This window comes from Grammomys surdaster, unplaced genomic scaffold (genome assembly GCF_004785775.1).
Source record: "Grammomys surdaster isolate TR1022 unplaced genomic scaffold, NIH_TR_1.0 126187, whole genome shotgun sequence".
Classification (NCBI taxonomy): Eukaryota; Metazoa; Chordata; class Mammalia; order Rodentia; family Muridae; genus Grammomys; species Grammomys surdaster.
This window is the reverse complement of record NW_021620993.1, coordinates 2,487,376-2,514,769: the sequence shown is the minus strand read 5'-3', so window position 1 is coordinate 2,514,769 and position 27,394 is coordinate 2,487,376. Positions and strand designations below refer to the sequence as shown.

Below are 27,394 nucleotides of genomic sequence, written 5' to 3'. Positions count from 1 at the left end.
GGGCTCCCTGCTCAACTTGCAGGCAGTTCCATGGAAGAGTCTCCTCTCCCAAACAAGTGTTACTGCTTCTGTAACTTTGGGGAGGAGCCTTGTGAGTTTCATTTACTCTCTGAGCTTAGCTGGTTTTGTTTACTTCTTGAGTCTTATGAGCCTCTCTCCTCCCTCTAGGAAAGAGTGTTAGTTTGGAAGACATTGTTAAACAATTATCTTGATTTTGTACATGGTGCCCTTGTATCCTAAGTCCTCTGAGCACCCTTCAGAGTGGGAAGAGAAATGTATTCAGGGCACCACTTGTCACCCTGAGAGAAGCCATCATCTGCCAGGCACAGCCAAGCAAGTCTAAATTGTCTTCCCAGTAAGAGAGATGGTTGTCCAGACCATGTGACCTATGCCCGCACACATCTGAATACCTGTGTCCCCTACAGGCCCAGCAGCCTAGAGAGAGTGCCTGACTGCTGCCTCCAGGCTCCACCTGCCTTGCAAACACAGGCTATCTCCTGCCACAGAAATGAATAAAAAGCTCTCAGTTGGTGGCTCAGGGCCGCTCAGTGTTCAGCACAGATACTACTGCAGTAAAGGACAGTCAGGGTTCACTGTGCTCCACCTGTTCCCTTGCTCCAGGGCTTGCCTTACCTCAGTGCTATCTTGTTTAGGGCAGGGCTTGTGGCCTGTGTAGGTGCTATACTAGTTCCCCTGTGGATGCTAGAACAAGGTGCCATACATCTGATGTCTGGAGGGAGGGGAGAGAGGGAGAGAGACAGACAGAGACAGAAAGACAGAGAGACAGACAGAGAAACGGAAAGAAGGACGGAGGGAGGATAGGAGAGAAAGAGAGAGGGAGAGGGAGACAGAGAGAGACAGAGAGAGAGAGAGAGAGAGAGAGAGAGAGAGAGAGGGAGAGAGAGGGAGAGAGAGGGAGAGAGAGGGAGAATATGAATTTGTTCTTTTGTGGTTTTGAAGTCTTGAAATACAATTCAGAGTGTCAGCATGGACCAGGTCCCTCTGGAGTGTTGGGGGTGGGGTGGGGGGGAAGATTCCTTGTTTGACAGCTTTGCTGGTGGCTTCATGTGTTCCTCGGGCTGTAGCTAAGTCACTTCACCCCTGTTCTGTCCTCTCATGGCCTCTTCCTGGAACCCTGTTCACTCTTTCCTGTCTCCTGTAAGGACACTTGTCATCTGATTCAGGAGCTGGGATATGAGATCCTTAACTTGGTTCAGCCTGCAAAGACCCTTGAAAGTGACAGGGTCAGGACTTAGACATATGCATGAATTTTGGGGTGTTACTCTGCCCACTCCAGCTTCACTGGGCACCCCCTTTCTCTAATGCTCTATCACTGTGGTTCAGCCATATCTCCCAAAGCAAGGTACTCAGAGAAAAGGTGCTTAACTTGCTGCATACTGATTCGATCCCAGTATCATCTCATCAGAATTTGTTCTGATTTTTCGTTTTCAACTTTTCTCTATAAAAATAGAATAAGCTAGCCTGTACTACAAAGTAATATCTATTCCTTATGGCTTTCAGAGCATGTCCCCTGATGATCAAAGGCTCCAGATCCCTTTTTTTTTGGTGGGGGAGGGGTTGAGTTTCATTCTCCTCTTCCAGAAGCCTGGGCCTCCCTGGGTCTCCTCTCCATCTTTTGAACAATAGAGATGCTAATTTCTCATCTGTTCGCCTCAGAAGACTGTGTGTGAAGTAAGTTAATATAAAGTAAGTTAATATGTGGTAGAGCCTCTGGTCCAGATGGAGAGGTTGGGCTCTGGACTCTGAGGCAGTTAGAGCAGAGGAGACACTCTGGTGGTGCCTGGACAGGAAGGCACAGGGAGGAGATGATCTACTGGCCATAGCACAGCTAAGTGGTCTCGGATCACCTTGACAGACTGTGCATCTCTAAAAGCCAGAGGATCTGTGTGTTTTCACCTCAAGGAGACGATTCATGCTGGAGGAGGTAGCTGGGTGGACCTGGCTCTACATTGTGCGGTGTATCCTCACACTGAAACATCACAAGGCGGCCCATCAATATGCCAGATGCCTCTGTCTTCATGAGCCAGCTAAAAGCTCAGTATAAATGAAAAGATAAAGAGAAGCGAGGGCTTCAGTCAGTGCCTGTGTCAACCCTGCATGGGTGCTGGCGTGTTAACTTTGCTTTGGCTACTCTCTTGTTGCTGTGATAAGATGCCCTGGTGAAAAGCAAACTGAGAAATTGTTTGTTTTGGCCGACAGTCCCAGGGGGATAGACTCCATCATAGCAGGGAAGGCTTGGCAGCACAGAGGGAGGGTGGCCTGGTAGTGAAGAGGCAGAGCAATCACACCTTCTCCACATACAAGAAAGAACAGGAAATGGGGCCATACTGTAGATCCTAAAAGCCCACCCCAGTGACGCACTTCCTTTAGCAAGGCTCCACCTCCTAAAGGTTCCATAACCTTTCCAGACAGCACCACCACCGGAGGAGCAAGTCAGCTCTAGGAGGATTTCATCTTCAGGCCACCACACCCTTCCTGTTGCTATCATAAAGTACTCTGACAAAGTAGCTTAGTGGGAGAAGTTTATTTCAGCTCACAGTTCCAGGGTATTTATAGTCCATCCTGATTGGGAAGTTGAGGCCACAGACACTTGAAGTTGGTCCTAGGATACCCACACTCAAGAACACAGAGAAATGAACACAAGCCTGTTAGTGCTCAGCCCTTTCTCTCTGCTCTGGCACAGTTCAAGATCCAAGCCTAAGGAATGGTGCTGCCCACTCTTAGCATGGATCATTCCACACTAATGCAATCAAGTCAAGCCCCCATAGATACACTCACAGGCCAACCTGCTTAAGGTAATTCTTCATTGAGACTCTTCTCAGGTGACTCTAGATGGTGTCAAATTGAGGCTTCATCTTTTGGGAAACCTCGGACACAAAGCATACAAAATATATACATTTGAAGGTGGGGAAACTGAAGCCCGGGAAAGCAGAACTTCACAGCTCAGCTTCCCTAGACCACTTGAAGTCCTGGCTTCCCTTATCCTCTTCATTTGATATAAATAGTACCCAACAGTGGTAGCAGACCACTGGAAATGCTACAGACACCCACAGAATGGGTGTGTGGTGGTCCATCTTCTGTACCTAGGCACTGTTGACTATTTAAAGACCTGTATCCTGCCTAGGTCCACAGAGGCTTCCAAACTCCTTCTTACGCTTCTGGAAGAGAATGTTTCCTTCTGTGTAAGAACTTGACATTGCACCCCTGATAGGCATGTTTTTATAAAACAGTTTTATAGTCTGCCAGTCTTGCTGAGCATAGTACAAGAAGCATAATTGAGGGAATCATAACCTCACATTTCGGATGACATAGAGTGAACTAGAGCCCTGGTGCAGCTCTGGGACAGCTCAAAGCCAGCCTGCGGTTGGCTGAGGCACCCTGCTGGCCACGCCTCCTCTCCATGAAAAGGCTCTTACATTGGAAAGTTAAGTAGAGATTTGGTCCTGGGGAGTGCAGGGATCTGATACTTTGCTTTTACTAGTGCACATTTACTGACAACATCTAAAATAGAAAACCTTACATTAAATATGTGGATTTCTCTAAGCATGGTAGCTTATGCCTGTAATCCCAGCTTTTGGGAGACAGAGTAGGAGGATCAGTTCAGAGGCAGCCTCAGCTATTTGTAAGTTCATAGCCAGGCCAGGATATGTAAGACCTTCTCTCTCAAAACAAAACAAGGGCTTGGAGAGACAGACTAACAGTTAAGAGTCCTGACTGCTCTCCCAAGGGACCTGGGTTCGATTCCCAGCACCACAAGGTAGCTTACAAGAGGGGGTATGATGTCCTTTTCTGATCTCCAAGGTACCAGGCATCCATGTATTGGTACCAGGCTCACATGTGGTTCCAGGTGGTACAGGAGATACCAGGTACACATCTATACATGCAGGCAAAACACTCACCATATAAAATAAATAAATACCTAAAACTTTGAAACAATAAAAACAAAACAACAAAAACTCTCATGGCTTTAGCTTTTCCTTAAAGGATTGGAGTTCAGACCGTGCTCTGTCTTCACACGCATGCTCACCTGTCCTGCCATTCTTCTGGCAGTGTAGCATGCTGCCTTCTCTGTGTGTGGTTCCAGAATCCAGACCTTAAAGGGTTGCTGTAGCGGGAGGTATTAGAAAAGGTGAGCTGCTTGGCTAGCTCCTGGCCTCCGCCATGTTCCTGTTCTAAGTTCCCACACTAACTGCAGCAGGCACCAGGAGCACTGGCCCAGGACCCAAGACGTTGGTGTGGTTGCTGTCTCTGTCGGTCAGCTCCATGAACTCCATGGCTCTAAGCCATGGCCTTGGGCCAACTCTGCCACCCTCATAGGAAAGAGACTGTCTCTCTTTTCAGTGAGTACTCACTCCACTCCCCCTTAAGGGGTCTCATGTGATATAGCCATACCCACCCACAATGGGGCCTTCCCTCAACCCCAGTTTACCCACAGATAATAAAAGAGGGATCCAATTACATCAAGACACCAGGTCAGGGTAAAGTGCCTGCTGTGGCAATGTGAGGACTGGAGTTTGGATTCATAGCACCCATGTGGAAGCAGGCATGGCTGTAACACATCTGTAACATCTGGGAGGGTAGAGACAGATCCCTAGGGCTCCCTCGTGAAGCTGAAGCAGTGTGCTCCAGGTTCAGGAGGGAGACTGAGACTGGGTATTGACCTCCGGACGCCATACAGATATGTGCATTTACACCACACACACACCTTTCTCTCTCTCTCTCTCTCTCTCTCTCTCTCTCTCTCTCTCTCTCTCACACACACACACACACACACACACACACACATACACACACAGAGGTGGGTTTACACCCTCTCACATGGAAGTGTCACCTGGCATATCCACTGGGGTCCTATGATCCCATCTACCTATAAAGGTAGGAATGGGTGTCCTGGCTATGGGGTGCAGCCACCCCAGATCTTAACACAGGCAGCCAAGTACCATTTCTCAGGAGCTCTTTCTCTCTTCCCTGAGGAGCTGAGCTCAGGCCTGATGGCCGGCATTTTTTTCTCCTCGTTGACACTGGGAGTGAAAGGGATAGGAGTTATCTTGTGAGTCTAACTGTGCCATCCGTTGATACTTTGGCGATTTCCATTTTCTGCAGACACTGTTCAAGCAATCTGATTTGCAAATTGGCACATGCCCGCCCACTGTGAACTTTCCTTTTTACAGCTGTTCTGGCAGAAAATTCAGATAACAAGGAAGGATGGATTGGAATGGCATCTTTCCAGGACTCAGCAGCTGTCAGCTTGTGTGTGTGTGTGAGTGTGTGTGTGTGTGTGTGTGAGTGTGTGTGTGTGTGTGTGTGTGTATGCTGTTGTGTGTTTGTGTAAGTATCATGTATACACACACACTTGCCTGCCTTTAGATGTACTGCTGTGTGCACACACATGCACATACACAGTGAAAATGTACAACTGTGCAGACATGCACATGCACATACATATATATTGCACATGGCTCATATGTGGTTGCATGTACACATACACTGTGCTTGTGCATGACATGTGCATGCAATACCGTGTGTGTGTTTGTGTGTGTGTGTGTTTGTAGTTCATCGTTTGTCTGTTTTGAATGTGCTGTGTGTCCATTCCCTATGTGTATTATCTGTGTGCATATATGCACTCGTGGGTACATGTGTGTGTGTGTTCACATTCAGTTTGTCTGCCTCTCACAGGTTTCTCTTTTCTCCACAGTCTGCTGCAGAGTGCAGCAACCTTTTGCGGACCCTCCATGGGCTGGAGCAGGAGGACATGCAGAGGTCCCTCGCTCTGCACCAAGCAGAGGATTTTGCCCAAGCACACAGGCAGCTGGTTGTTTTCCAGAGAAACGAGTTACACAGCATCGTCTATACCCAGATACAGAGTTCTGTCGCCAAAGGAGAACTGAGGCCTGAGGCAGCTAAAATGCTGCAGCAAGACTATTCTAAAACACAGGTACTGCCTGCACTCAGGCCTGCTCCAGCAGAGAGCTGTTCTCTAAACCCTCAGTGATTTGTTCCCTCCGAGAGCTTAGTTCTGTCTTCCTTCTGTGCTCAGAACCAGTGAGATTTCTATTTCTTCTTCCTCCTGATAAAGGAGTCAGTTTCTGGTATGGAAAACAGAGGTGGCTCGTAGTGCAAGCCATGGGTTCAGGCTGACTTAGACTGGATTCTGATTCTTCCTGTATCAACTGTGGGTCCTGGTGTAGTAGTGATCCTTGGCAAGTGTGTGCTTTGCATAAAATGTGTCACACACACACGTACACACTGACACAGTACACACACACTAGCACCAACACCACTAGATAATAGCTGATGCCCCTACACATGCCAGTTATACCAGTTGGTGTGTATGTAGGATTTAGGGTCTATGCCTAGATTGGCCCATAAGCAGGGGTATAAATGAACCAGTTTCTGGTTGATAGTGACGGTAGGTCTCTGAGCAAAAGGCTCAGAGTATTGTGGGAAACTTCCTGACTTTGAAATGACTTAGAACAACAGAGGAGCCTGGAGGCTATAGGACTCAGCCTTCATCTTCTAAGCCTTGGTATTGGCAGCTGAGAATGACCTGCCAACCTTTAGCATTTGGGGTTCTTACAGAGGCTGAGGGGGTCTGTTGTGAGACAGGAGAGGAGAAGTCATCATCCAGGCTTGTTAGGAAGCTGTGAAGATGCTCAGAGGGAACACACCACTTCTCTGCATGGAACTAGATTTTGCCCACTAACCCCTGTGCTAGTAGCTGCTCAGGTAGATGTCTGGACTTCACAAACAAAATCACAAAAGTATGAACGGTTCTTGAGAGTACTACACTCCCATGATGCACAGCACTGATGCCTAGTACTAGACACTGGAAAAGAGTACATGACATTGTTAAAAAAAAAATAAAGTGCCCCACCCCACTCACTAGCATTAGTGTCAAGTACACTCTGCGCTGTCCAGGTGTTGGAGCTGGCTGTGAAGCTCCTGATGGCTTGGGAATCTGACTTCATCAGATCCAGAAACCGATTGAGTGTTGCTGCAATAATCCTGGCTTGGGAACTCTGGTACCTGGAAGGCCCAGGGGAAGGCCAGCTTTGCTTCTATGTTCCTGACCATACAGTGTCTTGCTGGACAGTGCCAATCTCACATGTTAGAACATAGACAGGTCATAAATTATGTAGAAAGGGGACTGTCCAGCCGTCACAGGTCTCAAGTGGGTCTCAAGTATATATCCAGTGTCTCCACAGAAAGAGGCAGCAATGCCTGCTGGGATAGCCACTGTTGCAGCCGCTATGAAAAGACCAGTATTGTCACTGTGATGGTGAGTTTGGAGGAAGGCTTTCCAGGACAAAAGTGTCTGTAACCCAGTACTTCCAGCAGCTTTATGTGAACTGGATTTCCTCATCAGTGCTCAGCCATTTCCAGCAGTGTGATATGTACTGTGGACTTGGTCTCCTGATCTGTAGATTGGGAATAATGATTCTCTCCTTCATTTGAAATGGGGGGAGAGAGAGGCTCAGAGTGTTCTTACCCAGAGATATCCCAGAGGACACACATACTTTAGCCAGCAAGTGTTACTATGACTCCCTTCTGCTGTTCTTTGCACCTGCCCTGCCTGTTTTGTCTCCTTAGCCACCATGGGGCTGGCTAGGTGGCTGACTGACCCTAGAATATCCACACTTGTCCCACAGTGTAAGGCTGTGGGACATCCCCAGCTGGGCTGTGAATGGTGGGCACAAGTGAACGATGAGATAGATAACACATAGGGTTCTGTTTGGTGATGCAGACATGTTGCTTAGGGGTAGTACTTGGGGGTGGTGCCTGATCCAGTCACCAGGGCACTTCTCAAAACACTCTTCTTCTCATCTCTCCTCCGTATAGCCTGTGTTACAGCATTGAGGTTCAGGGTCTTCACCCTAATGTCGGTCTGCGGACCGTCTTCCCAAAGGAAAAATCATACTTTAAATATTCACAGAGACATTTCTTAGCATTCTGATGAGGCACACATCTTATGTTGTAAACCAGGAGTGTGTGGAAGAGCTGATGGACTTCTTCCAGGCCACCAAGCGGTACCATCTCAGCAAGAGGTTTGGCCACAGAGAGTACCTGGTCCAGAGACTGCAGGCCATGGAGACCCGTGTGCAAGGGCTGCTAAACACCGCGGCTGCCCAGCTAACAAGCCTCATCCATAAACATGAGAGGTAAGAGTGTGTAGCCTCATTAGGGATACAGAGACCCTGTCCCCTTCTTCCTGCCCAACACCAGGCGGAGGCTGACCTGCTCTCAAGACCAGTCCTTGCTGTCAACTATGGCCAAATGCTGTCATCTGGCTCATCGTGAGATTCATTTCTTGTAAAATTTCCTCCCAGTAGACTTTTAAAAACATACATGGTAGTCAAGACAACCGTGTGATGGAATGATGTCTCCACCCCACCCAATGTCCCCACCACTAAGCTTCTGCCAGCTCTGACTCATGGCTTCATGCTCCTGTCTTGGGTTGTTTGGAGGAGCAAATTCTGAGCCACATTTTCTGGATAAATCTATGAAGATAAATCTATAAATCTTGCATTGACTGTTGGTGGGACAGCCCCCCTCCCTTCAGGACTAGTATTGGCCATGCAGGGTAAGGTGAGTCCTGCCAAGCAGGGCTCTCAGAAGCTCCCCCATGCCTCTTGTCTCAGTCCCTGCCCAGCCATGCTCTGAGACAGCCTCCTTGTAAACAGTGAGATGTGCTATCTAGGTCTGAAACAAACAGGGACAGGATGGTGAGGTTGGCCCACTTGTGACCGCAAATGGTTTTGTGAATTGGTTCTACACCTCAGGTCATGTTCTGGGGACTTTGAAGCTTTCTGCTGGAGTTAATAAAGATTCAGTAAGATGCAAATGATGGAGGCAGTGCCCATCTTGAGATGATAATGGATTTATCACTGCAGTCTGCTTGGAATTCCTAATTAATGCTCATTGAAGTGAAAGGAGGGCTCCTGGCCTCAGCCTGAAGAAACAGCAGCTGCTTGGCTGCCCTGAGCAGCTTCCAGGGAAAGCCATAATACATCTTATTTTAAATTCTGTTTTAAATACTGGGCACAGAAACACCCCCTCCCTCTCTCTCTCTTTCTTACTGTGTGTCTGTCTGCCTGTCTGCCTGTCTGTCTGGTTGAGGGTGCATGGTGTGTATGTATACATATGGAGGCTGCGAGTTGGTCCTGAGTGTTTTACTCTCTGGCTTTCTACCTTACTATTTAAGACAGGATGGTTTTTTTTTCTTTCTTTCTTGAATCTGGAGCCCAGAGATTGGCTATCCTGTGTGGCCAGAAAGCTGCCAGCATTCGCCTATCTCTACCTGCCTCACTACCACCACCACTGTCACCCCACCCCTCTCCTGCCTGGGGCAGCAGATGTTTGCTCCCATGCCAAGTTTTTCACGTCAATGTTAGGATCTGAGCTGGAAGTCCTCCTTTCTGAAATGCAACCACTTTATCTACAAGTCATTGACTTACATTCTGAAAGCACCTGCTTCTGTTCCTTCTTCCCCCATTCTGTCAGTATCGTCCGAGCTGTGTAGAACTGGGGACACAGCCAAGCGATGCAGATAGGCTGGGGAAGTGGAAGTGGTAGCAGAAGCATATACTTGTCAAGGGTCTAGGACAAATAGAAACACCAGGACAGACACTAGGAGAGCCAGTATAAGGACTGGCTCACTGGTCACAGAGGCTGGGAAGTCCCTCCACCTGTCAAAGTGGTTGTTGTATGTCAGTTTCAGTTAGAAGGCACAGGACCCAGGTGCTGACGTGTGAATCCAATTGGAAGGTCAGGGAGGTGTAGCTGACACACAGTAAGCTGTGAGGCTCAAATTGGTGGTGTAAGTTTGCTCTAGTTGGGACACCACGAGTTGGATATTACCCATATTTTGGAGATGTCTCTTTTCTGCTGCTGCTGTAGAACACCATGGACTGGACATAATGTGAATTTATTTGGTGTATGTTCTGTCTGGATCATGGAAAGGTTAAGACTTCACCTACTGAGGGCCAACCCCTGTGTTGGGCCATGCAGAAGGCCTTGCATGATGACAGTGCTTGAAAGAGAAAGGGGGCGAGGGAATAAGACCCCTCTTTCACAGATAACCCACTCCTGCAGCTATAGCCTCTCTCTCTCTCTCTCTCTCTCTCTCTCTCTCCCTCTCCTCTCTCTCTCCCTCTCCTCTCTCTCTCCCTCTCCTCTCTCTCTCTCTCTCCCTCTCCTCTCTCTCTCTCTGCCTCTCTGTCTCTCTCTGTCTCTCTGTCTCTCTGTCTCTCTCTTTCTCTCTCTCTCTCTCTTTGTCTCTCTGTCTCTCTCTGTCTCTCTCTCTCTCTCTCTCTCTCTCTCTCTCTCTCTCTCTCTCATACACACACACACGCACACACACAGTCCATCCTTGTCACTTCTCTTCCCCTCTTGTTGGCCATTTCTGACTTACCTCACTGGTTAAAACTCATGAGAAATTAAATTTTATCATGCATTTTGAAGGAAACATTCAGACCACAGCATCTGAGTCACTACCCCGGTGACCACAGTCCCTCTTTGTCTCTCTCTCCTCTTGACCCAGGATTCTTGATCTCCTCTTCTTGGAAAGAGACGCTTTTCATACCTAGTGGTCTCTGCAGACATCTTTTTCACTCCAAGCATCTGCCTGTTTCTGACCCATCAGATCTTTCTCCTTCCATCTCTATGCACCCTGACTTCACTCTGCTGATACCATACTTGTGTCTTAGCAGCAACTTCTCCTCCTGGAGGTTTCCAGCTTAGACCAACCTAATAAAAACTACATGCCCACCACATAGTAGTCCAGCTTGTGGAGGGAAGGGAAGGAGCCTACCTTCCCTAACTTTCCATCTTCTCCATTTAGGGCTGGCTACTTGGATGAAGATCAGATGGAAATGCTATTGGAGCGTGCACAGACAGAAACTTTTTCTATAAAACAGAAGCTGGACAATGACTTAAAGCAAGAAAAGAAAAGGCTCCACCAAAAATTAATAACCAAGAGACGGCGAGAGCTTCTGCAGAAGGTATGTGAGGCCTTGTGATCTTCATCTCCAGAGAACCCTTCTCACAGAGTAACAGCCATCGCTGTCAGCACATGATGATCAAAGCTGATATCATGATCTCCCATCTGTGGTTGATTAGTAGTGACTTCTTAGAATGCTATGTGAAGGAGGATTCTCTGTCTCAGTATAGTAGAGTTTGTGGTGGACTAGTAATGTCTGCACTGGAAGGGAATTAGAGGAAGATGATAGATCCTGACTTTTTTTATGTTTAATTAGTGCTGTGTATTAGATAAGATGACATCTTTAATCCTTATGAGGTGCAATAGTGACAGTCACTGTTTCACCAGGGAAGGCTTTCCAGAACATGCATAGTATGGATGGGACCTGTGGACAAACAGATGTTTTAAGCAGGCAAGAGGAATGAGCGCAAAGCTGTGGCAGCAGGGCAGCACTGTCTTCCAAGCTTGAGCACTAAAACCAGAGTGCACTATTGCACTTGGCAAGCAGAGAGCAGAATGGGGCTGGAGTCTGTGGAGGGGTGAGGCCAGTGCTGGAGGGGAGCTAGCTAAAAGCAGGGCCAACTCAAGGAGGCATGGAATGCCAGCCTAGAGGCTGACCCTCTACATTCAGACCAAGGAGAAGATTAAAAGGATTTTGGGAAGAGAAGGTGGACCCTGAGTTTGTGATTTAGGAAGCTTGTTGGGAGAGCTTGGGAAAGCAGACCATAGTTTAGCAGGTGGCCAAATGAATGTTAAGCAACCACTGGAATTGACATAGTACTCAGAGCTTTATCAAGACAGATTCAGAAGTCACATGGGCCCTCAAAGATCCCAGGGTGACATAAGGTAGCATATCAGTTCAGCTGGGTAGAGAGGAGAGAATGGAGAGCCAGGGGTTTCAGCTGCATCTCTGGATACTGGTTTTTTTTTTTATTCTTTGATAATCTCACACATGAATACTATGCATTTTGATCTTCTCCACCCCTCACTTCTCTCTCTAATCCCTCCCAGCCCTCTTCCCCACCCATCCCCCCTCAACTTTATGTCTTCTAGTTTTTTTTTTTAATGTGCGTATGTCATTTTGCCTGCATGTATATGTGTCACACCATAAGCCTCCCTGCTGTCAACAGAGGCCAGAAGAGGGTATTGAAGTCCCTGGAACTGGAATTGTAGATGGTTGTAAGGTATGATATTGGTGCTGGAAATTAAATCCAGATTCTCTGGAAAAGCAGCCAGTAGTCTTAACCACTGAGCCATCCCTCTGTCTCTCTGTGTCTCTGTGTATACATCTCTCTGTCTATGTCTTCCCCCTATCCATACTAAGTGTAATTAGTGTTGTTCATATTCACATGATCATAAGGCTGACCACTGCACCACTGGCTATACACCAGGAATCACATCTCTGATGAAAGCTGACTCTCCCCTGTACCTGTAGATTGCCTGTAGCTCCTCAGCTAGGAATGGGGCATTGTGAGCCCCTCCCTCATCATGTCAGAATGTTGACTCAATGGTTTGATTTAAGGTAGGGCTTGTGCCTATAGGCACAGTTGTTGAGAACTCCTTGTCGTGTCTGGGTAACTCCAGCTAAGTCCTCCAGCTCTTACATTACAGTCTTTCTGCTTCTCTTTCCCAATGTTTCTTGAGCCTTTGAGGGTAAATAGGATGTAGGTGTTCCATCACAGGAGGGGCGTAACACAGCCACTGTCTCTCATAAAGTGACCAGTTATGAATCTCTGTACTAACCACTTGTACTGCAAAAAGAAGGTTCTCTGACCAAGGCTGAGAGCCTGCTCAGGAAATCCTAGAAACTGCTTTTTATTAACATATTCTGTTCAACTGAAAGTCATGCTTCTGACTCTGATCACTGAAGAACATTCTGTCACCAGCACCACCCCTTTCAGGTATTAAGGTGACCAAGAGCAGGAGCCCAGAGCCACATTTCCTAGATGGGTTGTCCCCATCTAAGGTTAGTGTCTGGAATAAGGGCTGGACTCCAGACCTTGGTACAGGTTTTGGCCACTTCTCACAGATGTTATTTTTAGCAGTTACTTTTAATAAGTGTGGCAGTTGTGAGTGACTCAGTAGTATAATGGCTCTGCAATGGCTATATGTTGTGTTCCCAAGGCCACGGACATTGCCAGACACATGCAGTCAATAAATTGATTAAAAATATATTGGAGGACTGGATGACTGGTCCCACTGGTCACAGCAGGGGCAGATGGAAAAGTGATGCTTCTGCTTCTTAAACAGCATAGAGCCTGTGGACCCACTGTCACAAGTGGCACCTGTGGTAATCTTCATGCAGGTGAGGACTTTCTTACTGTAGAGCCTTAGTATCAGTTTTCCGTCACTCAGGAGGTCCTTTCCCCAGGATTTTCTTAGTGTCTTCCTAAGAGGACCCTCTGACTTCCTCATTAAGCTGTCTCCCACGGGTATAAACATTGGCTCCCCTACTCCATAAAACCATATCATGGTTTTAGTGACCACATGCCAGACACATAGTAGGACCAGCAGCAAGTATGCATTGCCTCAGACTCTGCCACAGGCATTTTCTTAAGTGCAACTCATGAAGGTTCTCTACTGTAGTGTAGGTACTGTTGCTACTTCCATTTGACAGATCAAGAAACACAGGCAGAGGGAAAGCAAGACTTGTGGATGGGAAAGTCAGGTCCTGGAGGGCCTACCTCTTGGCCTTTAGTTAATATCTAGCTTCTTGTCGAGAATGATTTTTTTTTTCGAGACAGGGTTTCTCTGTGTAGCCCTGGCTGTCCTGGAACTCACTCTGTAGACCAGGCTAGCCTCGAACACTCAAACTCAGAAATCTGCCTGCCTCTGCCTTCCAAGTGCTGGGATTAAAGGCGTGCGCCACCACCGCCCGGCCAGAGTATGAATTTTTAAAGCTCATGTGTGTGCATGTGTATGTGCATGCATGTAGGAGAGGGGTAGCTGAGGTCTGAGCCAAGGATCTCACACAGGCTAAGTAAGCACTCTGTCACTCAGCTCCAGCCCCAGGCCTCTTTTAATTTTTACTCTTTACTTTGATACAGGATTCACTACGTTGTCTAGGCGGACCTTGAATTTACAATCCTCCGTCTCAGTCTCTTAGACAGCTGGTGTGACAGGCCTATACCACCAGTGCCTGGGGTTTGATTCTGCCAAGCAGTTTTCTAAATTGTTGGGGATAAGACTGTACATATACCTACTATGTCCCTGAAAGTTGGTAAAGAAAGCATTGCACCTCTTTACCCCGATTTCCTGTGTTCCTGCAGCCATGGGTCTGGCCCATCCAATTGCCCTTTCTCAATTCCCACCAGCACAAGGAGCAGCAGAAGGAGCAGGTATCCCTTGGCGAGGCTTCCAGCACTGCAGAGGATGCAGTCCAGTACCTGAACCAGTGGAGGAGCGTGATGGCCGAGCACACTGCCGCCCTGGAGGAGCTGCAAGAGCGTCTGGATCAGGCTGCTCTGGACGACCTCCGGGTCCTGACTGTGTCACTGTTTGAGAAAGCCACGGAGGACCTGAGACGCCTGCAGAGCACGGCCATGACACAGGAGCTGCTGAAACGCAGTGCTCCCTGGCTCTTCCTTCAGCAGATCTTAGAGGAGCATAGTCGGGAGTCTGCAGCTCGTACCGCACAGCTGGAAGCAGAGGAGAGAGAGCGTGGCCAGGAGCTGTTGCAGGGCGTGAGGCAGAGGCTACAGCAGGATGCACCGGAGGCCTGCACAGAAGAGCAGGCAGAGCTGAGGCACTGGGAACACTTGGTATTCACGTGAGTGAGGATAACTGGCGTGTCACCCACTCACTCATAATTTAAGCTGCTTATTGTCACTCTCCACACAGAAACATGTGGTGATTACTCCTATAGGACACAGCCGTCTAGAGTGATCGACACTCTTGACCCTCCCTTACTACAAGGGAGTAGTCCTTGCAGGAGGGAAAGGCAGGATGGCTGAAAATACGATGCCATCCTCAGACAAATAAGATCTGCAGCATTTATTAGTCACACACACTGGGCCTATAAGTCACACAGAATCACACATGACCTGCAGGGTCATCATGAGATGTTGTACTGTAGACCAGAAGGGTGGGAAGTCCAGCTTCTGCGGGGGACATAGACCTATCCGAATCATCCAGTGGGTGGCCAGTGAATGAAATTTGCCTGATCCCTCCACAGGAAGTGTTGTAACAGCTGGGTGTGGTAGTCAGGCCTGGAATTCCAGCACTTGGGAAGTGGAGGCAGAGAAATCAGACTGTGTGTGGCCAGCCTGGGCTATGCGATGCTGTGTCTCACAGTAAAGTAAGGACTGGGGAGGTGGAAGGTGTGGTTAAGTGCTTGCTACCCAAGCATAATGACCTGAGTTGGGAATCTCCAGAACCCAATAAAAGAGCTGAATACAGAGCCTGTAATCCAGTACTGTGCAGGCAGAGACAGGAGGGCTGTAACAGCCTCACCAAATCAGCAAACTCCAGGCGCAGTCAGAGACTGTCTCAAAAGAATAAGGTTGAGAACAATTGAGGAGTACACCTAACATCGACCTCTGGTCTCCACATTCATGTGCACACACATGTACATGTACCTGCACACACATGTGTGTGCACACACAAAACATATACACACAATAGAAAACAGGAAGTAAGTAAAAAGAAAATGCTACCTTGCCAAGCATGGTGGCACATTCCTGTGAGCCTGGCATTCAAAGCTAGCAGAGATCATGAGCTTGAAGCTAGCCTGGGCTACATAGTGAGACCCTGCCTCATAGAACAAAAACAAAGGAGACGTGCTGTCTGGTTCAGGGATCTTGAAGAGTGTATGGTGGCTTGTGTGACGTTGTTCAGACCCTCACAACCCACCCTATGACAGCAGCCATCCAGGTAGCACATGACAGGCTCAGTCCTGACAGCACTCTGTGCTGAGTTTGCCTGGCATACCACCCATTCACTCATAATTTGAGCTGCTGATTGTCACTCTGCACACAGAACCATGCAGCGACTCCTCCTATAGGACACAGCCGTCCACAGTGACCAACACTCCTGCTTTTTCACCAGAAGCTGCAGGTGATGGGTTAGACTCAGCTTCAGAAGCAGTAGGATAGTAAGTGGCATAACTCAAGGCTCCCCACCTGACAGCCACACTCCCTGGGACACTTGGCAGTTATTTGTGCCCGCTCAGACTTGGTCTGGCCTAGAAAGGGGTCTTTGACACGTCATAAGGGTCCATAAAGCATTGTGTGCTTGCTGAGGGGAAGTTGGAGGAACTGCATACACGGCTAAGTGGAGGGAGAGTGGCTGTGCAGATGGAGAGACCCGTGTCTAAGCTGGGTACCAGCCTCCACGTGCATGTGAGAAAGATGCTAAATGGCTCCTTAACTTCTCAACTTCTTGCCTGTAAAATGAGGTGATAGTACTGAATCTTTTGGGGATGCTTTCTGTACTGCATGATGTCATCTGAAGAGTGTGAGCCTAGGCTGCCCTTGGGGATCTGTGGGTAGACACTGAATGGCACAATGTCTATTTGTAACTGTCCTCCCTGGAGGAAGTTACTCAAGTTTTCCTGAACAGTGCTTTTCCCAGCAACCAATCTTGCCACCAGAAGAACAGGCCAGTTGTGTTCATAGAGTGGTATTGACTATTTTGTGTGTGTGTGTGTGTGTGTATGTGTGGTGTGCATATGTGGTATGTGTATATATGTATGGTGTGTATATGTGGCATGTGTGCATGTATGTACATGTGCATGTGTGTGTGTTAAGGTATATGTGTTCGTGTGATGTATGTGTGTGTACATGTGTGTGCATGTGTGTGGATGCACCCACGTGACATCTGAAAAGGCTGGGTGTCCTCCATCACTCTCCATCTTATTTCCTTAAGAAAAGATCTCTCACTGAACTGCAAGCTTCACCATTTCTGATCTCTCGGTGAACTAGAAGCATCACCATTTCTGCTAGGCTGGCTGGGCAGCAAGCTCTCAGGATTTGCCTGTGACCGCCCCTCAACGCTGGAGTTCCAGTTATACACAGCCATACCTGGCTTTTTACGTGGGTGTTGGGGTTTTGAATTTAGGTTTTCATGACTGCACAGCAAATACTGCCCACTGAACTACGTCCTTGTTGCTAGTGCTATCTGGTTTGCATTATCCAGTCTCCTGGTTGGCCCCATCTCCTTTGTGAGCCTGGCTTCATTTGTTTTCTAGTCTGTGGTTTGTTGTTTTCTTGCCCAGGGACACAAGACACTGTCTCCTCTGCATGGGTCGTTAGTCAACTCAGGTGATGCTCGGCCTGGCCTTTCCCACAGTTCAGTTGGTGCAGGATTCTTTGATGCGTTTACATTTTGTATGACATTCCCAATACCCAAAGACTATTTCCTTCTACTACATTTGGACCTGTATTTCAGGGAGTGTTTCCAAGGCCAGCATGGAGTTAGCCATTTATGGAGTAATGGGATATCTTGCTTTGCCATCAGCAAACTCTTATGACTTCTCCAGGGGTTAAGGAGGGTCAAGCCACACGCTTACGCTGCCAGCTGCTTCCAGGCTTTGCTGATTTGAGACCTTGGGGGTTGTGACCTGAATTTCTGAGGCATTAAGTAAAAATGGCTCTTCACTGTGGTTCTGAAACACACTTTTAAAAATGAGATGGGCTGCGGCAAACCCAGTGAGCAAATGGGGAAACGGATGCTGAGGAATAGCAGTGCTGTTGAGCCTTCCCACAGAGCCCAAGCCAGGTTTCTGGCTCAGCGCTGAGCCCCGGCAGGGCAGGATCCTGTCTCACACATACCTGCTTTCTGCTAGCCACAGGGCCAGTCTGTTAGAAGGCTGATGAGAGACTGTTCACGACAGAGTCCCTGTAGCTCAAGATTCCTTGTTACCAAAGGGCAGCAGGCAGAGGCTGTCCCAGGAAGAAGGGTCAGGAAGAGGCATTCAGAGTGTGGGAGTTGTTAGATGATGTCAACTGAGGACCCTGGGCATCTCTGAAAGTCTGACTTTATTTCTATCAGAGAACTTTCTAGAACTTCTCAGTCCCACATTCTACACTCAGATCTGAGCATATGGAGCCCACCCTAGGTGTCCTACGGTAGGTCTAAGCCTACCCTAGATGTCTACAAATATTTTCCGGTTCCAGAGCATGTACAGAACATGTTTCATGCAGCCTATGTTGACAGAATGCTGCCAGGAAAATCAGACAAACATTGCTTGTCTGCACAGAAAAATGTTTGAAGAACATGAGTAGAGGCACACTGGGCAAAGTGGGAGCAAGGAGAGACTTCTTCCCTGAGGTTCAAGGCTGGGGTGAGGATGATCAGTGACATAGCCACTATCAGGTCCTGTAATTGCCACAGCCCAGCAGCAAAACCTTGGCTTAAAGCCACAGAAAGGTTTTTCTCTTACACGAGGGAGAAAATGAGGGCCTGAGCAGAGAGAGCTGCGCCCCCTCTAGAGGCTCAGGGGATGATCTGCTCCTTGTTTTTCTCCTAGTTTTGGTCATTGTTGCCAGCTCTTGGAAACTCTTGATTCATAGACATATCACTTATTTTCTCTCCTTTAAGATCTCCTGGCTGGAACTCACCCTGTGTCTATGTCTCCCATGCTAATAAGGACACCACTCGTATTCTGGGCTGACTCTTCTCCGGCACCATCGAATCCAAACTTCTCTTATTTGTAGTGACTCCATTTCTAAATATGCCTCATCCCTAGTGTGGTGTGGTGTTGGTTGATCTTGAACAGATAATCTGGGAGACCCAGTTTAGTCCCCAGCACGCAACCACCCAGCATGGGGCCCAGCATGGACTGGGTTGTTAAGTGAATCACGGATCTCTCATTCTGTTTCCTTTTTTAATTTTACTTATTCACTTGACATCCTGCTCACTACCCCCCTCCCATTCACCTCCTCCTACAGCCCTTCCCCCATCTCCCCTCCCCTTCCCCTCTGAGCGGGTTGGGGGTATCCCCTACCTTGGCACTTCAAGTCTCTGCAAAGCTAGATGCATCCTTTCCCACTGAGGCCAGACAAGGCAGCCCAGATAGAAGAACATACCCCATGTACGGGCAACAACTTTTGGGATACACCCTCCCCCTGCCCCAGCTCCAGTTGTTTGGGGCCCTGTAAAGGCCAAGCTGCACGTCTGCTCTGATCTCCGTTCTTTATTCAGGACTCAGTGCTAGACCTGTGTTCACGGGAAATGAACCGGCCTCCTCTGCACTTATGACATGATGCTTACGTGGCTGGGTGGACAGTGCCTCGTTTGTCTTGTTCTATATCAGACTTGTACACGGCACCATATACACTAGGCACTCAAGAAAGGCACACAAAGGCATGGACACGCATCTCAAGTGCTTTGCTCCCATCAGGGATTTAGCTCAGAGATGTTGTGCCTACAGCCTCTCTCCAGATTCCTTGCCATCTTGTCTCTGACCCAGTCTATGGTCACTGTCCCCTCCCAGGAAGCTCTGCTGTGCAGCCATCTCCCTGTCTGAAGAAGACCTGCTCCGGGTGAGGCAGGAGGCACAGGGCTGCTTCACCCAGCTGGACCGGAGCTTGGCCCTCCCCAGAGTCCGTGCACGAGTGTTACAGCAGCAGATGCAGATGGCCTGGCGGGAAGCAGAGTTTCAGAAACTGGACCAGGCCCTGGCTGCACCTGAGCTGCAGGTAGGGGCTGTGTCTGTCTAGACTGATATGGCAGTGGTGAATGTGGACTCCCAGGCTCCTGTGCCTCCATCAGCTCTGAGCTAATCATCTCCTTCCCGCCATCCATTTCTCTCTAGCCATGGTGGCCTCTGAACACTCCTAGGGCTTCTCAGCTTGCTTTATCTTAAGGTCTGCAGTAGACCATCATGGTACCAAGGCCAGTAAGAGCAGTAACCACAGGCAGCCATGAGTATCAGCCTCTCCCCGCAGCTCCTCACTCTTCTGCTTGTGCTGAGCATTGCACAGGGTGTCTGGCCTAGTAACCCTTGCCTTCAGCACTTTTCGATTCAAGGGTCCTAAAGGCCCTTTTGCATGTGACACAGAGACAAGTTCAGCATGGCTGAGCCATGAAAAGGGGGCTCTGACCTAAAGCTGAGGACTGACAGCCACCTTTAGTGACACCTCTTATGTATCTTCATCCTCCTGAACCAGCACAGATTAGACTTGACCCAAGGCTATAGCTCTGCTTGGCCTGTCCACATCCTGTGCTCGTGTTGCGTTCTGTTTAGCCCATTCCTTAGACCTCCTCAGGACCTTTGCATCTCCCGGCCTAGGCTCAGCCTCTGCTTCTAGGGAGCCAAATACAAGATGAAGCCCTTGCACTTGCTGCTTCTTCTGCCTGCAGCGTATTTTGTAGTCTAGTCAAATGTCAGCTCCATGTGACCTCTGCAGAAATCCACTTCTTATGCAGCAGTTGTCACAAAGCTGCCATGGCCTGGGATGGGAATTTGCAGTTTTAGCCATGCACGCATATCCCTTTGGGCTTGGGAAGAAGCCAGCGTCTCCTCTGACCTGTGTCTTTCCACAGTCCAAGGCAAGAAAGCTGCGTTCCAAGGGCAGAGGCAAGGCAGACCTTCTGAAGAAGAACCTAGAGGATAAGATCCGCCTGTTTGAGGAGCGGGCTCCTGAAGACCTGGCTGATCAGGTAGGGCTGGGCTCACTTACCCCTCCTCCACAGCTTTCTCATCTTAACCCCCAGCACACTGTACATCCTCTTCTCAAATATGCTATGCAGGCATGCTGGCATTCCGTGGCCAGGCACCACATGCACGGACATTAACAGGATGCCCTGTCCCTACACCCACAGGGCATAGATGCTGGAGTGATGGACGGACCCTGCATACTTAGCTAAGGCCGCAAACTGGTTGGGGCCAATGAGGGAGTGGAAGAAATGTACATTTTCAGCTCAAATGCCTCTGGTTTGTAGTTCTTTAGGAGGAGGACCTACCAGAGTGAAGTCAGATGCTGTCAAGGGAGTTGTGGCTAGAGAAGGGAGAATCAGTTTGTGGAAGAAAATGGGTAGCCCAGCCTTAACTAAAGGCTACTACTGCACTGGTGCAGAGGCAGCCCAGGGAATGTGGGACCCCTCAGAAAGGATGCTCTAAGTTTGTGCTGAGCCATCAGGGGGTGCGTGTGCATGAGTGTGTGTGTGTATGTGTGTATGTGTGTGTTGAGGGTGTGAAGAGACAGAAGCCTGGTGGAGCTTGTCAGATAGCAAGCTGAGAATCATGAACGCCAGCTTGCTGGTACTATTGAAGTGGGGCAGCCCACTGAGAGACTGCTCTGTTCCCTGGGTGACCAGGTACCAACTCTGTGAGTTGGCAGAGACCAGTTGAGATGCAGACCAGTTCCCATCCTCCTCCTGCAACCATGCCTCAGCTCCCTCTACTCTTCTGAGTGATTGACTGCTGAAGAGCATACAGACAAGAAGGTGTTTGAACATTAGCATGGCTGCTGGGTCAGTGAAGTAAGAGACCGTGCTAAGTAAGCCAGGCCTCCCAGAGAAAGATGCTGAGAGGTACCATCGCTGCGACTTTTTATTTATTCTTCGTGTGTGTGTATGAGGATGCAGATGTCTGTGTGTGTGTGTTGAAGCCAGAGGACAATCCCAGGTATCATTTCTCAGGCACTGTCCACCTTTTGTTGTTGTGAGCACCCGCAGTGGACACCAGGGTTACATTTCAGATCTGAGTTGTCTTCTCTCTCCTGTCACTGTCTGGAGCACCTGTGTCAGGAAAACAGAGAATGCACACAGCTCTAGCTGTTGTGGGGCATTTTCTGTCATTTGCTGGTGAGAAATGGAAGTCTGTATACACCATCTTTCTTGTACATGGATTCTTATTGCTATTTGTTGTATGTGCGTGTGCGTGAGTATGTGTGTATATATGTTTTTGTGTGTGTGTGTGTGTGTGTAGGTCAGCATGCTCCTGTGTGCACGTGTCTATCTATGAGGTAGAGGACAGATGACATTCTATGTCCTCCTCATTTGCTTTCCATGGTTTTCCATTTTATTTATCTTCAGACAGGCTCTCTTTCTGAACCTGCAGCTCACTGGCTGGCTAGGTCATCCTCAGGAATCCTTGTGTCTCTGCCTTCCAAACACTAGGTTTATAGGTACACACTGCCCAGCCCAGCTCCTATGTGAGTGCTGGGGATATGGATTCAGGTCTCTTACCTGCAGAGCAAGCACTTTACCAACTGAGGCATCTCTCCCTGTGTCTTCCCATTATCCAACTATTACACACAACTGTCAACCTATCAAGCATCTTTTGCTACATTTCCCCCTAACACTGAAACTTGAAGGGTCTTCGTGTAAGACACAGCAGTCAACATTACCTTTGATATCTCACCATACGTGGGAGTGTTAGACTCATTTAACCTCCTCAGTAAATGAGGGCCTAGGTGTGAACTCCTTGATGTGTCAAGCATCCTGGAGTCTCAGCATGAATTGTTCACCTACTGTAGTGAGGGACGGAGAGCAGCTGCCACTGTGCTTCTCGGGGACAGTGAATGATCTTACAACTGTCTCAGAGCGGTGAGCAGCAGAGCTGAGCATAAAACCTTTGCACTTTGCGTCCTTCCTCATTAGTGGGTCCATTTGATGGACACCTCGGCTCACCCTTGGCGTGCCTCTCCTGCTGTTTTTGATCAGCAGACGTGAGAATACTCATAAATATTCTTCAGGAGCATGTAAGGCTAAGCAACAGTGACAGGCCCACGGTTCTGTTCACCCATTGTTTCTCAGTTTGTTTTAATGACACACACACCTCCACCATCTCCACGCCCATTAATTATTCATTCCCTGTTTCCAGGTCACGTGCTGTGTCATGCATGCACACTGCCTTAAGACTATTACACCTGGGGTACAACTTCATTCCCTCTCATCAACAGAATGCCTCATTGTGTTTCTGCCGCTGCCTGGCCATTAAGCAGAGGTGGCTGCTACTTGCTAGGGCACTTCTTCAAGGTCGTCTTGACTGCACAGCTCATTACTGTTTAAGAGTATTGTGCTCATCTTCATGTGGCCTGACAAGAGAAAGAGTGACTGGCATGGTTTCTCACAAATGCCAATCTTAGAGAGGGGAGGGTTGCTCACACAGCCTCAAAGCCCGGGAAGACTCCATTCACTTCTCCATGTCTGTTCTTACGCCTATGTTAGCCTTTGATGCGGTCCATGCATCTGGATATTCCAGAAGCACCGAGAGAGAAGTGTCATAGCTTCCTGCAAACCCGAAACAAAATCAGGACTCCGTTATTTGTGTTCATGGGGCTGGGGTGGAATCCAGGTCTTTACTCATGTATAGCAAGTGCTGTACCACTGGTCCTACACCAGCCCGTCAGCTTATGTGTCTATGCTTATATTTTACCTCTGTCACAAATCAGATGTGTGTGTGTGTGTGTGTGTGTGTGTGTGTGTGTGTGTGTGTGTACTGAGAGAGAAAAAGTTAAAAGCAGGTGTTCTTCATTACCATCCACCTGGTTTGTTGCGATGAGGACTCACTTGGAACTTGTCAAGTAAGCCTGGCTGACTTGCCGGAGCCCCAGGGATCTACCTCTCTCCCCTGCCTCCCCAGCTTTGGGCTTACAAGCCATGCCAGCACATCCAGCTTTTTTATGTGGGTTCTGGGGAGTGAACTCAGGTCCTTATGCTTAAGCAGCCAGTACTTACAGGCTAAGACATCACGAAAACCCCATGTGGATTTGGATGTTTCCACTAAAACTCTTTTTCCGTACACTGTTATTTTTAAACCTTTACCTTTAAATTTTTTGTCTATCTTATACATACATTCTTTCTAAGGGTCAAATTATTATAAAAGGCTTGTGTTAAAAACTAATAGTAACAAAAGTGAGAGCAGGCCTCTGGGCCATATTTGTACACACACAACTTAATTCACAGCGAATTGTTTGAGTTCCAATCCTGTATCTCTAACTGGCACTCTCTCCTTACTGTTTCCCGATTTCTCTGCTTTGGGTTATCTATTCGCTTTTCTCTATGAGAAGTGGAAATTTCATCTCAGTGCTGCACATGAGCCCCTCCTCTGCCCCACATAGATCAATCAGTGTTTATTATTTCTATTATCAATACTGCAGGGCTAGCCACAAATGGATCACAGAACAAACCAAGGTTGGTTTTCATCCTATGTGACCTTTTGTTTTTCCTAGAGTTAAGATTGTCCATTTGTTTCTTTTCTTCCTTCCTTTCTTCTTCTACTTTTCTCTGTGTTCACAACTAACTTATTCTGCTTCTTGACAGTTGACCAAATGTTCTGTCAGGACCACCCTCTCGAAGTCATCTCCCTCTGTGCCCCAACCAATTCCTCCTGGACCTCTCCTCCTGGACCTGTGTGTCTGGGCCTCACACATAGCTCCTGTCTTGCTCTCCTTTGGGGTCTTCCTTCCTTCTTTTCCTTCCTCCCTCCCTCCCTCCCTCCCTCCCTCCCTCCCTCCCTTCCTTCCTTCCTTCCTTCCTTCCTTCTTTCATTTCCACCTCCTCCTTTTTCTGTTCCCTTTCTTTTTATCCCTTTGTCTTGTTTGCGGATGACAGCCTAGGTTTTATCTTGCAAAAGTTTGAATCTCTCATTTATATTTTTGTTTCTAAGTTTTTGAGAACTCTTCTTCTTGAGCTTTCTTTCTAGAGTAAGAGTATTCATTTGTTGTTGATGTTATGGCTGTCTATCTTTCTCCAAGAATGTGAATAATTTAATAAAGGTTAATTTTTTTATTTTATGGGTAAGTATGTATGTTCATGCCTGTTTATCTGTATGTGTGTCACATTAGTACAGGTACCTAAAAAGGCCAGAAAAGGGCATTTGATCCTCTGGAACAGAAGATATAGGTGGTTTGGAGATGCATGGTGTGGATGCTGGGAACCAAACCCAGGTCCTCGGAAAGAACAAGTGCTCTTACCTACTGAGTCATCTTTCCAGCCGCCAAAATTGATGTAAAATTCCTGGTTGCTCTCTGCCTCCTCTGTGTTTGTTAGGAGCTCTCCTATGTTTGTGACCCTCCTTGGTGGTCTGGTCATGTTTGCTAGTGAGCTAACAGCTGCTTGGAAGCTCTGGGGCTCATTGAGGCTATAGACCATGGCCTTCACTTTTGGAAGATCCCCCAATGTATTCCTTCAAAACAAGCTGAATTCCACAGAGAAAACCACCGTAGTCTTCTGCCGAGATGAAAAGGTCTGGATGCCCAAGATCATGGGGACTCAACAGGAAAAGAGCTGGGAATTTCAGTTTGTATGTAACTTTGCATTGGAGCTTTCTGATTTCAGTGCAGAGCCTTTTGATGCAGCTGGCTTCCTTCTCTATGCTGAGAAAATTCCCACAGATAATCCAGGAGTGACCTGCTCATGGAAGGAGGGGAGTGGTCCTCTGCCCAAAGAGAGGTCAGGCAGAGCATCCTCAAAGCTGTCTTATGAGAGGATCTGTCTATTCTTCAGTCTACTTGTCTATGTTGCTGATGCTCCTTTTCTGGGGCTTGGCACATGCTGCAGAATACAGTATTTTGTTTCTAGTGACTCTACTCTGGCTGGCTGCAATTTCAGCTTGGAGGACCTGTCAAGTCATTTATGGTTCACTAGTGCACTTTCATGCTTCGATTCATATCCTCTGTAAACAGGGATATTTTTAAGTTAAATTTATTTATTCACTTTTACATCCCAATATCAGCTCCTCCTCTTCTTCCAGTAACCCTCACAAAGATCCTCTCCCCATTCCCCCTTCTCATCTCCTATGGAAGGGGTAGCTCCCTTCTGGGTATCACCCCCCACCTCTTCCCACCATCAGCCCTACCCCCCCCACCCACCTGGCACATGAAGTCACTGCAGGACTAGGTATATCCTCTCCCACTGAGGCCAGACAGGGAGGCCCAGTTAGGATAACAGGATTCACAGGCAGGAATAGAGTCAGGGACCTCCCTCACTCCAGTTGGTGGACCTGAGTGAAGATCAAGCTGCACATCTGCTTCATATTGTAGGGGCCTAGGTCCAGCCCATATGTGCTCTTGGTTGGTAGTTCAATCTCTGGGAGTCCCCAAGGGTCCAGGTTACTTGACTCTGTTGGTCTTCCTGTGGAGTGTCTGTCCTCTTCTGGTCCCTCAGTTCTTTTACCAACTCTTCCATAAGACTCCTCAAGCTCCATCTAATCTTTGGCTGTGAGTCTCCACATCTCTTTCCATTGGCTGCTTGGTGGAGCCTTTCAGATGGCAGTTATGCTAGGTGACTGTCTGCAAGCATAGCAGAATATCACTAATAGTGTTTGGGATTGGTTCTTGTCCATGGGATGAGTCTCAGGTTGGGGCTGTCATTGGTTGGCCATTCCCTCAGTCTCTGCTCTATCTTTGTCTCTGCACTTCTTGTAGACAGGATACATTTTGGGTTGAAAGTTTTGTGAGTGGGTTGCTGTCCTCATGCCTCCACTGGGTATCCTGCCTGGTTGCAGGAAGTAGCTACTTTAGTCTCCATATTTTCTACTGTTAGGAGTCTCAGAATCACCCCCATAGACAGCCTGGTGCCTCTCCCATCTTAGGTCTCAGAGATTGCCCCCTCCTACCCACAGCGGATTTCCATTCTCTCTCCTTTGCTCTACCTACACCTAATCCCCCACCCCATCCCCTCTACCACCCAGTTCCCTCCCTCCATCCACCTCCAATATCTAATTTATTTCACCTTCTGAGAAAGATTCTCCATCCCCCCTTGGGCCCTTCTTGTTATTTGGCTTCTTTGAGTCTGTGGATTATAGAGTGATTATCCCACACAGGGGTATTTTGACTTCTAACTTTCCTATTTGTACCTGTTTTATTTGCTTCTCTTCTCTTCCAGTTCCAACAAGACCTCCCCAGTCTTATACTGACTAAGAGTGGAGAAAGTGGACACCTTTATCTTGTTACTGATCTCAGTGTAAATGATTCAATATTTCCCCCAACTGAGTATAATGTTGGCTACAGGTTCATCATATGTAACATGTTTTATTTTGTAATATGTTCCTTTTATTCTGAGTTTATCATAAAGCCAACATATTTTTGTGAATGATGTGCATTTTTTTTGATGAGTTCTTGAATTCAAGTATTTTGTTGAGAAGTTTTATATTTAAGCTCACTGGGAAGATTGTTCTGGACTTTCCATTTTGTTATTCCTGTATCTTTATCTGGTCTTGGTATCAGGGTACCACTAGCATCATAAAGACTTTGGTCATGTTCCCTTCCTTCCTATTTTGAGAAGCATTGATGTTCTGGTGAAAATCACCAGTGAATCCATCTGGGCCTGGACTTTTTTTTAGTTGGGAGATTTTAACTACTGCTTCAACCTCACTGCTTGTTATAGATCAGTTTAAATTGTTTATCTCAGTTGATATAATTTTAATACATAATATATGTCTAGAGGTTTATCTGTTTCTTTGAGATTTTTCCAATTTAGTGGAATGAATACACATGTGATGGT

At 47.7% G+C, this 27,394-nt stretch overlaps 1 protein-coding gene across 1 annotated transcript in view; it reads left to right on the top strand.

Moving 5' to 3' along the window:
• Evc2 (EvC ciliary complex subunit 2) overlaps positions 1-27,394 on the top strand; it is a 95,561-nt gene that overhangs the window by 34,433 nt on the left and 33,734 nt on the right. Inside the window, exons 9-14 of the mRNA XM_028758207.1 lie at positions 5,717-5,956; positions 8,005-8,180; positions 10,862-11,021; positions 14,314-14,768; positions 19,434-19,638; positions 20,486-20,602. Of these exons, the coding sequence (XP_028614040.1) occupies positions 5,717-5,956; positions 8,005-8,180; positions 10,862-11,021; positions 14,314-14,768; positions 19,434-19,638; positions 20,486-20,602 (1,353 nt within the window). The remainder of the gene's footprint in view (positions 1-5,716; positions 5,957-8,004; positions 8,181-10,861; positions 11,022-14,313; positions 14,769-19,433; positions 19,639-20,485; positions 20,603-27,394) is intronic.